We start from the raw sequence: 14,154 nt of genomic DNA, 5'->3' as shown, positions 1-14,154 counted from the left end.
ATAGGGGGGAGGCGTGATGTAACGGGGGGCTGTGACGTCATGGGGCGGCGTGACGTCATGCGGGGGGCGCGAGGCAACGCAGCAGGGCCTGAGGCAGCTGCTGGGGTGCGAAAGCAGCGGTGCAAGGCGAAGGCAGCTGCAGGGGTGCGGTGAAACTGCAAATAAGGGTGCGGGGGGGGGGTGCTGCAATGCAATGCAATGCAGGGTGCAAAGCAATGCAAATAAAGCTGCAGGAGGTGATGCAGCGGTGCAAGTACAGCTGCAGGGCACGGTGCTGCAATGCAAATAAAGCTGCAGGCGTGTGATGCTGCAATGCAATGCAATGCGCAAAGCAATGCAAATAAAGCTGCAAGGTGCAACGCAGCGGTGCAAATGCAGCTGCAGGGTGCAAAGCAGCCGTGCAATGCAGCTGCAGGGGTGCAACGCGGGAGCACGTTGCAGCAAGCTAAATTCAGCTGGCAGGGTGCAATGCAGAGCAAATGCAGCTGCAGGGCTGCAAGGTGCAACGCAACGCTGCCGTGCAGCCCCACGGTGCAGCAGCAGCACCCGGCGCTGCCGCGTGCCCCGGTGCAGCCATGCGATGCTGATGCGACGCCGCCGGCCAGGCCCCGCCCCCCTCCCCCCCCCTTTCGCTGACCTCCAAAAATTGCCAAGTCACCACCGGAGGGGGGGGCACAGCACATCCATCACCCACCCCCCCCCCCCTTCCAAAACCAGGCGTCAGCTCGTTTTTCTTCTAAAACCTTTATTTTGTACAAAGCCCTGAGTGGGGGGGTGGGGGGGCACCCCCAAAAAGGCACTTAAAAAAAAATAAAATAGCCCCAGAAGATCCCAGCCCCCCCCCAGGGACACTGGGACCCCCCCCACCGCGCCGGCACGGGGGGGGAGGGGGGCGATGAGACCCCGGTGTCTCGCAGGGGGGGAGGGACCCCAGACATCCTCGGGGGGGGGCAGCATCCTTCCCTTCACACCACCAGGCTCTCACGGCTCATGGCATCGTTCTGGGGGGGGCAGACATTAAGGGGGGGGTCAGTGGAGGAGGCTGAAACCCCAACAAACTCCCCAGACCCCCCCCATAGTTCAACCCCCCCCACAGTTCAAGGACCGCCCCCACATACCCCAAAGCCCCCCCCAGACCCCCTAAAAAAGCCTCCACCCACACCCCCCCCCCAAAAAAAAAATAATCCACCACCATACAACCCCCCCCCAGCACCCATGGGAGCCCCCCCCTCACCTTGCGGAGACGCCGGGGGGGTCCGGGGGGACCCACAGGGGGAAGGCGGGGGAGGGGGGCGGCCCCCCCCAGGAGATCGTCACGGGAACGGGAGCGGGGCCGGGAGGGGGGCGGTGAGCCCCCCCTGGAGCTCCCCAAATCTTCAACCGAGTGCCAGCGGCCCCGGGGTGGGGAGCGGCTGCGGGGGGGGGACACGGGGCGCCCCCGGGGGGCCCAGGCATCAGGGGCCTCGTGCAGGGAGCTGATGTCGCTGGGGGCACCTGGGGGGAGAGATTTTTGGGGAAAAAATGTTTTTTTTGGGGGGGTAAAATGGTCAAGAGCAAGGATTGACGTCTTTGGGGAGGAGGGGGAACAAAGAAAATAGGGACAAGGAAAAGGAATATCTGGGGTGGGGGGTAGATCCTGGGGGCAAATGGGTCCCTTGGGGAGGCAACTGCCCCCCCCCAGGCTCCCAACTGCCCCCCTCCACCCCCCCCCAAAATCAACCCACCTGCCCCCGAGGGGGGGTAGCGGCCGTGGGGCTCGAAGGCGTTGAGCTCGTCCTCAAGGTAGCGCAGGACCCGCATGGAGGGGGGGGCCACGGGGGGGGCTGCGGGGACTGGGGGGGGGTCGGGGGAGGGAAATTATGGGGGGGTGGGAGACAGGACCCAGGAGTCCAGCCCCCCCCCCCCCCCAAGAAATACACGCACAGGTCACCCATCCAGCCCCGCAACGTGGCCGACCCTGCTTAGCTTCCCACCCTGCTCAGGCGCCCAGTGACAGGCAAAGACCCCCCCATAAATCACCCCCAAATGATTGACAGCTGTCAATTAACCCCCCCCAATTTTACCTGATCCGAGGTTGCTGTCGGTGTCACGCAGCAGGGGCACCTGGGAGCTGTGACCGCTCACTGGGGGGGGGGGAGGATTGGGGGGGGGTCAGCGAGCCCCCCAAAACGAGGGGGGGCCACTACTGACCCCCCCCAGCACCCCAAAATTTTGGGGGGGGTCCCACGATCGTCCCCACACCCCCCCAGGCACTCACCCGAGGCGCCGCTGTAGCCGTAGCCGTTGCTGATGGGTCCCAGGGCTATGGCGGGCGGGGGGGGGCCCTTGGGGGGGGCGTAGAGCCCCCCGTAAACGCTGCTGGCCCCCGAGGTGGCTGCCTTCCCCGCCAGGTACACTGCGGGGGGGGGGCAGGGGGTGAGCCTGGACACCCCCCCCCCAAAAAAAATCACCCAGGACCCCCCCCAGAAAGGGATCGAGGTATGCAAGAAGCCCCCTGACCCCCCCCAAAAGGGAACCGCCCCCCACAAATAAAAGGGGAATGGGGATACCCCAAAAAGCCCCCCCCCCCAAGTCAAAAGACCCCCCCCCCAGAAACACAAGGAGAGCTGGGCAGACCCCAGGAACCCCCAAAGCCCCCCCAAGTTGAGGGACCCCCCCCAAAAAAGAGATCAAGGCATACAAGAAGCCCCTGTCCCACCCCCTAAATGACGCCAGGCACCCAGAACGCCCCCAAATAAAAAAACAAGGACCTCCAGGTGGACCCCAGGACCCCAAAAAGCCCCCCCACAGGTCGAGGGACCCCCCCCCAGGACAAGGGACCCCCGCTAAAAGTGATGAAGGTGTGACCCCCCCCAAAAAGAAACAGCCCAAGGCATGTGAGAACCCCTCTCATCCCCCCGAAAAGCACCCCGGGCACCCAGAAACCCCCCCAAAAAAAAACCAAAACCCCCATGCAGCCCCCCCAAACCCCCCCAACGTCTCAAGGACCCCCCCCCCGGTGAAAAACTCACGGGCCTCGGGGCAGCAGCAGCGCTGGGGGCAGCAGGGGCAGCGCACGAAGCAGCAGCAGGTGTGGGGGCAGCACTGGCACCAGCACAGCCCCAGCACCAGCGCCACCAGCGCCGCCCCCAGCAGCACCAGCACCACGAAGAGCCAGTCTGGGGGGGGAGGGGGGGGTCACGGGGGGGTCCCCAATATCCTGAGACCCCCCCGGTGCCCCCCAAATCCTCCCCCCTAAAAAAAAAAAGGGGGTCCCCGGAAGCCTGGGTCCCCGTTACCTGGCTGGATGCCCGGCAGGGGGGGCTCCGGGAGGGAGGCTGCGGGGCACAAGGGACATGAGGGGGGGTCACTGCAGACCCCTCCCCACCCCAAAAAGGACCCAGGCATCCGGGGGGGCCCCACGCACCCCCCCCAGTGCCCTAAACCCACCCCAATCCACCCCCCCGCGTCCCCTTCCCAGTGCTCCCAGTGCCACCCAGCGCGCCCCAGCGCTCCTTTTCCCACCGTTCCCAGTCCCTCCCAGTGCTCCCAGTCCCTCCCAGCGCTCCCAGTGCCTCCCAATTTCTCCCAGTCCCCCCCAGTTCCTCACCCAGCACCACCAGTTCAGCCACGGCCTCGTTGTTGCCCTCCAGGTCCTGTGCGGAGGTGACGGTGCAGATGTAGACCCCGCTGTCCCCCCACGCCGCCGGGCCCAGGCTCAGCTCCGCTCCTGTAACGGGGGGGGCGGGCACCCAGGTCACCCCCCCCGCCACCCTTGGGTGCCTCTGACCCCCTCCCAGGACACCCAGGGGCCCCTCCACGTGCCCAAAGCCCCCCCAGAAGTCTTTTTGGGGTTGTTTCCAACCCCATATCACCCCTCAGGTCCCCACAACCCCCCCTAAAATCCCCCTGGTGCCCCCCAACCCCCAAATAAAGCCCCCCCCGGTGCCCCCCCACTGAAAAAAAAGCCCCCCCACGTTCCTGAAGCCCCCCCAGAACCACCTCACAGCCTCAGAACAGCCCCATATCACCCCTCAGGTCCCCACAACCCCCTCACAACCCCCTCCTAAAATCCCCCTGGTGCCCCCCAAGCCCCAAATAAAGCCCCCCCGGTGCCCCCCCCAATAAAAAAAGCCCCCCCCCCACCGTCAGTGATGGTGACGCTGCGGCCCTGGTAGAAGTCCCCGAGGGTGACGGCGTTGCCCTGCTTGGTGGCCACGATGCGGACGGTGCGGGAGGCGTCGGGGCAGGCGCTGGCCGAATCCCAGTCCTGGGAGGAGGGGGCGGCCGAGGAGCCACCGCCCCCCCCCGCCGAAAAAGCCGAGGGGGAGCCGCAGAAGGATTTGTACTTCCAGGTGACGATGGGGGGGGCGCTGGCCGTGCTCTGGTAGCTGCAGCGCAGCACCACGGGCTGGAACAGCAGAGCCACCGTGTTGGGGTTCGACACCCACACCTGCATGCCCGCCGCCGGGCCTGGGGGGGGCAAAAGGGGGGGGCAAAATTATTTGGGGGGGGTTAGGTTTATTTTTGGAGGGCTTAAGTTTATTTTTCGGGGAATAAATTTATATTTGGGGGGTAAATTTATTTTTGGGGGGGTAAATTTATAGTTGGGGGGCTTAAATTTATTTTTAGGGGGGTGTATTTATTTTTGGGGTGTTAAATTTATTTTTAGGGGGGGTGCCGAGGGTGCCCAGCACCCCCCCCATCCCATTACGCCCCCCTCTAACGCTTTTACTAGTCCCTAAATGATCAAATGTAGCCTCAATCGATCTCCAACTGCCCCCTCAGGACCCCCCCCAGCACCTCAATTGCCCCTCCAGATGCACAACTGCCCCCTCAGGACCCAGCCCAGCTCCATAATTGCCCCCCAGGCCCCTCATTTACCCCCTTAGGGCCCCCCAGCCCCATAACTACCCCCCTCAGCCCTTCAAATGCCCCATCAATTGCCCCCCAGCCCCTCAATTGCCCCCTCGGGGCCCCTCCCAGTTCCTTATTTGCCCCCCCAGCCCCACAACTGCCCCCCCAGGACCCCTCCCAGCCCCATAATTGCCCCCTCAATTGCCCCCCCAGCCCCACAATTGCCCCCTCAGGCCCCCCCAAGCCCCACAATTGCCCCCCATGACCCCTCCCAGCCCCATAATTGCCCCCATAGCTCCACAATTGCCCCCTCAGTTGCCCCCCCAGCCCCTCAACTGCCCCCCCAGGACCCCTCCCAGGCCCATAATTGCCCCCAAAGCCCCACAGTTGCCCCCTCAGGCCCCCCCCCAGACGTACAATTGCCCCCCCAGACCCCTCCCAGCCCCATAATTGCCCCCCCAGCCCCACAATTGCCCCCTCAATTGTCCCCCCAGCCCCACAATTGCCCCCCCCAGCCCACCGGGCAGCCAGGCGGCGCCCAGCAGCGCCAGCAGCACCGGGAGGGCGGCGGCGGCGGCCATGATGGCGGCGGGCCCGGGGGCGATGGTGCCGCCAGGTGCGGCCGGGCCGGGCCATGTCGTGACACGGGGGGGGGAGTCACGACCCGTACGCGGCTCCCAGCCGAAATCGATAAGAGGACACCCCCACGATCACGATATGGAGGGGTCCTAAAGCCCCCGGAGGGTCCATTGCTGGGCGGGGTGGGGGAGAAGCTGACGGCGAGACCCTTCCCGCACGGCTCGCCCCCCCCCGGCAGCACCGCGGTGGTACGGTCCAGGTGCCCGCGCGGCCCCGCCTCGGGCAGGTGCCCACGTGACGCGGGCCAGGTGGGAGCTACCAAACCGGCGGCGGGGGGGGAGATGGGGAGAGAATAACGAGCAACAAATGCCTCTCTTCCCCTTCTCCGGCGTTGGAAGACCCCTTTCCCACGCTTCAAATACTCAATTAACCCCTCAGCGTTAATTACGGGGGATAAGAGGGGGCTTGGGGGCGCTGTGTGTGTGAGGGGGGTTCTAAACACCCCCAATTCCGCAGTGGTTTGGCCCGAGCTGCCCTGAGGGGAGATGAAGGAGGGGGGAGGAAATGCCCCAAGGGGGGTAAAAAAGTGTTGGGGGGGGTAAAAAAGCACTTGGGGGGGGTAAAAAGTACTTGGGGGGGGTAAAAAGGACCTTGAGAGGGAGTAAAAAGGCCTTTTGGGGGGTAAAAAGGCATTTCGGAGGGGTAAAACGGCAGTTGGGAGTAAAAAGACACACTGGGGGGGGCTTAAGAGGCTCGTGGGGGGGTAAAAAGGGCCCTGAGGGGGTTAAAACCGAGCCTGAGGGGGTAAAAAAGCCCTTAGGAGGGTAAAAGGGTACTGAGGGGAGGCTAAACAGCCCCTTAGGGCGACAAAAAGGTCTCTGTAGGAGTAGGAAGGCTTTTTGGGGGGTAAAAAAGGCACCTGGGGGGGTAAAAAGGGCCCTGAGGCAGGTAAAAAGGCACTTGGGGGCATTAAAAGGCCGCTATGTGGGTAAAAAGGGCCCAGAAGGGGTTAAAAAGGGCCCAGAAAGGGGTTAAAAAGAATCTTGGAGGGGTTAAAAGGGCCCTGAGGGGTAAAAAGGGCCCTGGGTGGATAAAATTGCCCAGAGGGGGGCTAAAAAGAGCCCTGAGGGGGTAAAAAGAGCCTTGGGGGAAGTAAAAATGCTCCTGGGGGGGTAAAAAGGGCCCTAGGGGGTTAAAAAAAAAAAAAAAAAAAAGCCCCTAGCGGGGATAAAGAGGACCCAGGGAGAGTTTAAAAGGCCCTGGGGGGGTAAAAATGCACGGGGAGGACCCCGGTTGCCAGCTCCCAGTTGCCCCCAGTGCTCCCAGTTGCCCCCAGTGGGGCACAAAAGGGTTGACGGAGCCCCCCCAGCACCCGAGGCCGCTGCTGGGGGGGGGAGGTGACGGGGTGACAGGGTGACACAGCCCCGGGCGGGCCCCAGGCGTGGGGTGGCCCTGCCCCCCCCCCGGCCCCCCTCCCACCCCTATATATCGGCCGCCACCGGCCCCCCCCCGGCCTCACAGCCGCCACCCGGCCGCCTGGGTCCCCTCCCGGCCACCGGTGTCCCCCGGGACAGCCACAGCACAGCGGTAAGAGCCCGGGGGGGGCCTTGGGGGGGGGCTTTGGGGGTCCCCAGTGCCCCTATGGGGTCCCTTCGGGTGCTGTCAGGGACAGCGGGGGGGGTTGGGGACAATCGGGGGGGTGGGGGTGGATATCTGGGGGTATTGGGGACAAGGGGGGGCTTGGGGACAAGCAGGGGGGGTCCTGGGGGGGTCCCGTCCCCTGGGGGCGGCAGCGAGCCCCCCGATGCCCTGGTCCTGGGCACCCAGGTGGCTGCCCCCCCCCTCCCTTTTTCCTCCCCCCCCCCTCCAGCGCCCCCCCTCCCCCCCTTGGGGGTGACATCAGCTTGGGGACAAATGTCCCCTTGTGGCGCCGGTGGCACCACCAGGCTCCCCGGGTGGCCCCGAGCCAAGGATGCGCCGTGCCACCCCCCCCCCACAAGTCCCCAATGTCCCCAAGGGGGGGTCCTGTGACCCCCCCACACCCCAAAAAACACCACCAGGTCCCCAGATTGCCCCCCCCCCCCCATGTCCCCAAGGGACCCCCTGCCACCCCCTGGGGACACACAGGTCCCCATTGAGCCCTGGGGACCCGGCCCCAGTGGGGGGGCACCCTGGGGACCTGGGGGGGCACAGAGGGGACACGGGGGGGACACTGGGGGGACACAGAGGTCCCTTTGTCCCTTGGGCCGTGGGGGTGACACCGGTGGCACGTCAGGAATTCGCGTGGGGCAGCGTGGGGGGACCCCGAGGAGGGGACGTGGGGGGATGAGGGGACACGGGGGGGACACGGGGGGACAAGGGGGGACACTGGGGGGGCACAGGGACACGGGGTGGGCCGTGCCTGGCGCTGTCACCCGCCCCAGCGCCGCCTGGGACTGCTGGGGACAATGGGGACAATGGGGCCGGGAGGGGACAATGGGGGCCGGGGACAACAAGGGACAATGGGGGACAGCGGGAGGACGATGGGGGGACAGAGAGTGGTGGGGGGGGGACACAATGGGGACACTGTGGGACTTGGGGGGGACGTTGGGGACGTGGGGGTCACCCTGTGTCCCCCCCCAGCACCCCCCATGGCGCCCACTGGGGTCGCGTCCCTGCCGGTGGCCCTGCTGCTGCTGCTGCTGCTGCCCCCAGGTATGGGGACTTTCTTTTTTTTGGGGGGGGGGAACCCCGATACTGAACCCTGGGGACCCCGGGGGACGTTTGGGACCCCCTTAGAAGGCCAAGGGGACACTGAGGACCCCGTAAATGGACCCAGGGACACCGGGGACACTGTTAGAGGGTGGAAGGGGGCACTGGGGACCCTATAAATGGTCCCAGGGGACATTGGGGACCCCCCTTAGCAGCCCCAGGGGGCATTGGGGACCCTATTAGTGGTCCTAGGGGACCCTGGGGACCCCATTACCCGTCCCAAGGGACACTTGGGGACCCCTTTAGCAGCCCAAGTGTCCCCTGGGGACCCCGATACCAGCCCCAGGGGACCCTTGGGACCCCATTAGCACCCCCTGGGGACCCCTTTAGCACCCCCAGGACCCCCTGGGGACCCCTTTAGCAGCCCCAGGAGACCCTGGGGACCCCAATACCAGCCCTAGGGGACACTTGGGACCCCATTATCACCCCTGGGGACCCCTTTAGCACCCCCAGTGGCCCCCGGGGACCCCATTACCGTCCCCAGAGGACGCTCGGAGACCCCCCACCCTTTTTTAGGGACGCGGGGGGGCTCGTGGGCCGCCTGGATGCCGCCGGCGGTGGCGGGGCTGGAGGGGACGTGCGTGGTGCTGCCGTGCCGCTTCGAGTACCCCGAGGAGCTGCGCCCCGCCGCCGTGCACGGCCTCTGGTACTTCGGCAGCCCCTACCCCAAAAGCTACCCCCCCGTGGTGGCCCGCTCGCGCCCCGCCACCGTCCACGAGAGCTTCGCGGGGCGCGCCGAGCTTTTGGGGGACCCGGGGCTCCGCGACTGCTCCCTGCGGCTCTGGCGCCTCAGCCCCGAGCTGGCCGGCAAGTATTACTTCCGAGGGGACCTGGGGGGGTACAACCAGTACAGCTTCTCCGAGCACACCACGCTGGAGGTGCTGGGTGAGTTGGGGGGGGGCGCTGGGGGGCGTTCAGGGGGTGGGGAGGGGGTTTGGGGGGCGTTCAGGGGGTGGGGAGGGGGTTTGGGGGGAGTTCAGGGGGTGGGGAGGGGGTTTGGGGACAGGGAGATGGTGGGGAGGGGGCTTGGGGCTGGGGAAATGGAGGGGAGGGGGCTTTGGGCCAGGAAAATGATGGGGAGGGGGCTCGGGGCTGGTTCCAGACCCCCCCCAGCAGCAGCCCCGTGTGCCCCCAGCCCCCTCTGACCCCCCCTCCCCACCCACGGGGGTCTCTCTCCCCTTTTTTCCCCCCCCCAGCCCGCCCGGTGCTGGAGGTGCCCCCCGAGGTGGTGGCGGGCGCCGAGGTGGAGCTGCGCTGCCGCGTCCCCGACAACTGCCCCGAGCTGCCCCCGCTGCTGGGCTGGGAGGGGGCCGAGGGGCTGGAGGGGGCGGTGGGGGGCGAGGTGAGGGAGGACGCGGGGGGGGCCCGAAACCTCCTGGGCCTCCTCCGCTTCCGCCCCCGCCGCGAGGACGGCGGCCGGCGCCTGGGCTGCAGCGTGGCCTTCGCCAACACCTCGCTGGCCTTCGAGGCCAGCGTGGCCCTGGACGTGCAGTGTGAGTGGGGCTGGGGGGGCACCCGTGGGTGCTGGGGGGCTGGGGTTTGGGGTGTGGAGGGGGGAGGGCAGCCGTGGGGTGCTGGTGGAGGTGGGTGATGGGGTGGGGTGGGGGCAGTAGGGGGGTGGTCCTGGGGGCCCTTGGGTGGTCTTGGGACCCTGGGGTGCTGCTGGGTGCCCTGGGGTGGTGCTGGGTGACCTGTGATGGTTCTGGGGCCCTTGGGTGCTGTTGGGGTCCTGGGGTGGTCCTGGGGGACCTTGGGTGGTGCTGGGTCCTTTGGGTCCCTGGGGTCCCTTGGGTGCTGGGTCCCTTGGGTCCCAGTGGTCCTTTGGGTGCCAGGTCCCTGGGGCATCACTGAGTCCCTTGGGGTCTGTGGGGTCCCTTAGGTGCCAGGTCCCTGGGGTCTCTGGGACGTTACTGAGTCCCCTGGGTCCCTGGGGCATGATGGGGTCATTGGGGTCCCATGTGTCCCCGGTGTCCCTTGGGTCCCTGTGTGCTGTGGGGTCCCTGGGGCATTATGGGGTCCCTGGGGTCCCTTGTGTCCCTTGGGTCCCCTTCCCCCCTAACCCCCCGTCCCCCCAACCCAGACGAGCCGCAGGTGGTGGGCCTGTGGGGCCCGTCGGAGGTGGTGGAGGGGGCGCGGGTGGAGCTGGGCTGCGAGGCCGAGGGGCGGCCGCTGCCGCTGCTGTCCTGGTTCCGGGGGGCCGCGGTGCTGCGCGAGGAGCCGGCGGCCCCCGCCCTGCGCCTCCTCCTGCCCCGCGTCGCCCCCGCGCACGCCGGCGCCTACAGCTGCGTGGCCGAGAACCGCCACGGCCGACACAACCGCACCCTGCTGCTGCGCGTCGCCTGTGAGCACGGGGGGGTGGGAGGGGGTGGGAGGGGGATTTGGGGGGGTGGGGGGGGGGTGGGGGGTATGGGGGTGGGGAGGGGTATGGGGGTGTATGGGGGTGGGGAGGGGGCTGGGGAGGGGTATGGGGGGTGTTGGGGGGGTGTATGGGGTGTGGGGAGGGGGCAACTGGGTTCCTTATGGGGACATTGAGGATATAAAGGGACAGTGGGTGCATGGGGGGGGGGACACTGGGGACATGGGGGGGACACTGTGGACAGAGGGAGGGGGCAGCTGGGTTTGTTATGGGACACTGGGAGCCATGGGGTGGCATTGTGACATGGGGGGACACTGGGGATGTGGGGAGGGGACAGCTGGGTTCCTTATGGGGACATTGGGGACATGGGGGGACACTGGGGTCATGGGGGGACACTGGGGATGTGGGGAGGGGACAGCTGGGTTCCTTATGGGGACATTGGGGACATGGGGGGACACTGGGGTCATGGGGGGACACTGGGGATGTGGGGAGGGGGCAGCCGGGTTCCTTACGGGGACGTGGCGACACGCCGGGGCACCACACATCCCGTGTCCCCGTCCCCGTCCCGTCCCCGCAGACGCCCCGCGGGCGCCGGTGGTGAACGGGACGCTGTGGGTGGTGGCCGGGGAGCCGGTGACGGTGACGTGCGGGGCCGACAGCGACCCGGCGCCCATCCTGACGGTGCTGCGGGGCCGGCGGGCGCTGGCGGTGGCCGTGTACGAGGCGTGGGTGACGCTGGAGCTGGCGGCCGCGCGGCCCGAGGACGCGGGCGAGTACCTGTGCCTGGCCGAGAACCAGCACGGGCAGCGCGCCACCGCCTTCAACATCACCGTCGAGTGTGGGTTTGGGGGGGGTTGGGGGGGTTGGGGGGGTTTGGGGGGGGAGTTGGCTGGGTTTGGGGGGGGGTTGGGGGGCTTGGGGGGGTTTGGGGGGAGATGGGGGAGGATTGGGGGGGTTGGGGGGAATTGGGGGAGGATTGGGGGGGTTGGGGGAGGATTGGGGGGGTTGGGGGAGGTTTGGGGGGGGTTGGGGGGAATTGGGGGAGGATTGGGGGGGTTTGGGGGGAGTTGGGGGAGGATTGGAGGGGTTTGGGGTCAGGGGTGGGGGGATTTGGGGTGGTTGGGGGGGTTAGGGAGGTTTGGGGGGGTATTGGGGTCAGGGGTTGGGGGATTCAGAGGGTTCGGAGGGAGATTTGGGGTCTCTGGGCTGGAGATGGGGGTCTCTGGGTTGGGTATTAGGGTCTGTGGGGGGGGATTGGGATCTCTGGGTGGGTTATTGGGGGTCCTGAGTTGGTTATTGGGGGTCCCGGGTTGGGTATTGGGGTCTCTGGGCAGACACCGGAGGTCCCGGCTGGGATCCTGGTGTCCGGCCCCCCCCGCAGAGCTTCGGGGGTGCTGTGCCTGTTTTGGGGCCACCCCATTTCCCCTATTTTTCCCCCCCCCCTAACCCAGACCCCCCCGTGGTGCTGCCGGAGTCGCGCTGCACGGCGGGGGGTGGCGATGGCGTGCGCTGCGTCTGCTCGGCGGCGGCGGTGCCCGAGGCGGCCGTGCTGTTCGAGCTCCCCTCCCGCAACCTCACCGTGGCCGAGGGGCACCGAGACTTCGCCGCCGCCCCCCGGGGGGGCCCGGGGACCGGGGGGGGGCCCGGGGGGGTCGTCACCGGCATCCTGACCTTACGGGGGGCTCTGGAACCCCGCCTGGCCGTGCTCTGCACCGCCCGCAACGCCCACGGGACCACCGCCCGCCAGCTGCGCTTCCATCATCCCGGTCAGCACCGCCGGGACCCCCCCAATGTCACAGGGACCCCCCCCAGTGTCACAGGGACCCCCCCCAATGACAGTGGGACCCCCCCCAATGTCACAGGGCCCCCCCCCAATGAGAGTGGGAGCCCCCCAATGTCACTGGGACCCCCCCAAAGTCCCCTGACACCTAAATGGGACCATAGGACCCCCCCTACACCCCGTCACCCCCATGGGAAGGGGGGAGGAATTGCCCCCAGGGTGGGATTTGCCCCCTGGGGGGGTTAATTTGCCCCCCCAGCCTTCTACCCCTAACCCCTATGGAGCCCTATGGGAATTTTCGGGGTCCCAAATCCTATAACCCCCATGGGATGGGAACTAATTGCCCCCTCGGGGGTGGTTTCTTGCCCCCTGGGGGTGGTTTATTGCCCCCTGAGGGGGTTTCTTGCCCCCTGGGGGGGTTTCTTGCCCCCTGGGGGGGGTGATTGCCCCCCCGGGGGGGTCCTCACCCTGCTGTGCCCCCAGGTGGGCTGGTGTGGGCCAAGGTGGGGCCGGTGGGAGCCGTGGTGGCCTTCGCCATCGTCATCGCCCTCGTCTGCTACCTCAGCCAGAGCCGCCGCAAGTGAGCCCCGCCCCGGGCAGGCCCCGCCCACCCGGGGGGCACGCCCACGGGAGGGGGGACACGCCCATTGGGGGACACGCCCATGGGAGGGGGACATGCCCATTTGGGGACACGCCCACGGGAGGGGGGACACGCCCGTTTGGGGACATGCCCATGGGGGGTACCCATTGGGGACACGCCCATTTAGGGACACACCCATTTAGGGACACACCCATTGGGAAAATGCCCATTATGGGGACACGCCCATTAGGGTCACCCCCATTTAGGAACACACCCATTTAGGGCCACGCCCATTCAGGGTCACGCCCATTTGGGGCCACTCCCTTATAGGGACACGCCCATGGCTTTGGCCACCACCCTGGCAGGCCCCACCCTCCTAAGACACGCCCCTCCGATAGGCCACGCCCCCTCCGGGTGGTTTCAGGGGAGGGAGGCCAGGGGACGTGGGGTGACACGGGGGTCAGGGCATGACCCCTGACCTTTGACCCCGCAGGAAGGGGGCGGGAAGCCCCGAGGTGACCCCGGTGCAGCCCCCGCCCGTGCCCGGGGGCGACCCCGACCTCGACCTGCGCCCCCAGCAGGTACTGGGGTGGGGGAGGAGGGGAATTTGGGGGGTGGGTTGGGGGACACGGGGGGGACACCGGGGGGTGACGGTGCCGTCCCCGTGTCCCCAGGCCCGGTGGCTGCGGGGGGCCGTGGGCCGGTGGGCGCTGGGGGCGCGGGAGGGGCCGGGAGCCCCCCCGGAGCCGCCCCCCCCCAAACCGGGCCGGGGCTCCCCCGAGGAGCCCCCCGAGTACGCCGAGATCCGCGTCAAGTGATCCCGCCCCCCGCCCGCCGGCCACGCCCCCCGCCCCGAGGCCACGCCCACAACCTGCCGGCCACGCCCACCGCCCCGAGGCCGCGCCCACCCTCTTTCGGACACGCCCCCCGCTGGCCAGAGCCGCCGCTGCTGCTGGGGCCTCAGGCTCCGCCCACTCACCTCTGGCCACGCCCACCGCCGGCTGGACACGCCCACCGGGCTCCGATTGGCCTGCTGCCCGCCGGCTCCACCCACCAGCTGCTGGGCGTGGCCAGGAGGCTCCACCCCTCCGTGCAGGCTCCGCCCCCCGTCGTTATTTATTGCCCCCTCATTAACGCCGCTAACGAGAGCCCCGCCCCCGCGCCCCCTGACCCCCAGACCCCAATAAAGAGGAGGTGGCCGAGCCCCCACGTCCGCTGTGGATTCTATAGGGGATGCTATGGGGTGGGCTGCGGGGCCGTCTATGGGGTAAT

General features: G+C 67.8%; 2 protein-coding genes across 3 annotated transcripts; one reads left to right on the top strand and one right to left on the bottom strand.

Moving 5' to 3' along the window:
* Positions 1-734: 734 nt before the first annotated feature.
* Positions 735-5,904, bottom strand: LSR (lipolysis stimulated lipoprotein receptor). 2 transcript variants are annotated; one of them, XM_084502407.1, is made up of 10 exons: positions 5,357-5,904; positions 4,126-4,452; positions 3,590-3,709; positions 3,279-3,317; positions 3,012-3,158; positions 2,258-2,395; positions 2,064-2,123; positions 1,725-1,832; positions 1,235-1,494; positions 735-1,001 (listed from the first exon to the last, which is right to left on the bottom strand). In XM_084502407.1, exons 1-10 carry the CDS (start codon positions 5,415-5,417, stop codon positions 966-968), a joined length of 1,296 nt encoding a protein of 431 aa, XP_084358533.1. In that variant the 5' UTR covers positions 5,418-5,904; the 3' UTR covers positions 735-965. The 2 variants fall into 2 exon arrangements, with proteins under 2 accessions (XP_084358533.1, XP_084358534.1); XM_084502408.1 differs by lacking the exon at positions 3,279-3,317 and having other exon boundaries at positions 5,357-5,894.
* Positions 5,905-6,081: 177 nt separating this feature from the next.
* On the top strand, positions 6,082-13,841 carry MAG (myelin associated glycoprotein). Its single transcript, XM_084502417.1, has 11 exons — positions 6,082-6,096; positions 6,239-7,002; positions 8,038-8,109; positions 8,683-9,051; positions 9,363-9,659; positions 10,247-10,507; positions 11,100-11,360; positions 11,974-12,288; positions 12,786-12,882; positions 13,376-13,463; positions 13,557-13,841. The coding sequence occupies exons 3-11, from the start codon at positions 8,046-8,048 to the stop codon at positions 13,698-13,700; spliced, it is 1,896 nt and encodes a 631-aa protein (XP_084358543.1). The 5' UTR covers positions 6,082-6,096; positions 6,239-7,002; positions 8,038-8,045; the 3' UTR covers positions 13,701-13,841.
* The last annotated feature ends 313 nt before the right edge of the window (positions 13,842-14,154 follow it).

This window comes from Aythya ferina (genome assembly GCF_964211825.1).
Source record: "Aythya ferina genome assembly, chromosome: 39".
In the NCBI taxonomy this organism is placed as follows: Eukaryota; Metazoa; Chordata; class Aves; order Anseriformes; family Anatidae; genus Aythya; species Aythya ferina.
This window is presented reverse-complemented; position numbering and strand designations above follow the sequence as displayed.

Bases quoted from the DNA above. Each gene is read 5' to 3' on its own strand.
- MAG (XM_084502417.1), top strand. From the start codon at position 8,046: ATGGCGCCCACTGGGGTCGCGTCCCTGCCGGTGGCCCTGCTGCTGCTG. The intron at 12,289-12,785 runs GTCAGCACCGCC...CTGTGCCCCCAG, and splicing joins GCTGCGCTTCCATCATCCCG to GTGGGCTGGTGTGGGCCAAG. The intron at 12,883-13,375 runs GTGAGCCCCGCC...TTGACCCCGCAG, and splicing joins CTCAGCCAGAGCCGCCGCAA to GAAGGGGGCGGGAAGCCCCG.
- LSR (XM_084502407.1), bottom strand. From the start codon at position 5,417: ATGGCCGCCGCCGCCGCCCTCCCGGTGCTGCTGGCGCTGCTGGGCGCC. The intron at 4,453-5,356 runs GTGGGCTGGGGG...TGCCCCCCCCAG, and splicing joins GGGCGCCGCCTGGCTGCCCG to GCCCGGCGGCGGGCATGCAG. The intron at 1,833-2,063 runs GTAAAATTGGGG...ACCCCCCCCCAG, and splicing joins CGACAGCAACCTCGGATCAG to TCCCCGCAGCCCCCCCCGTG.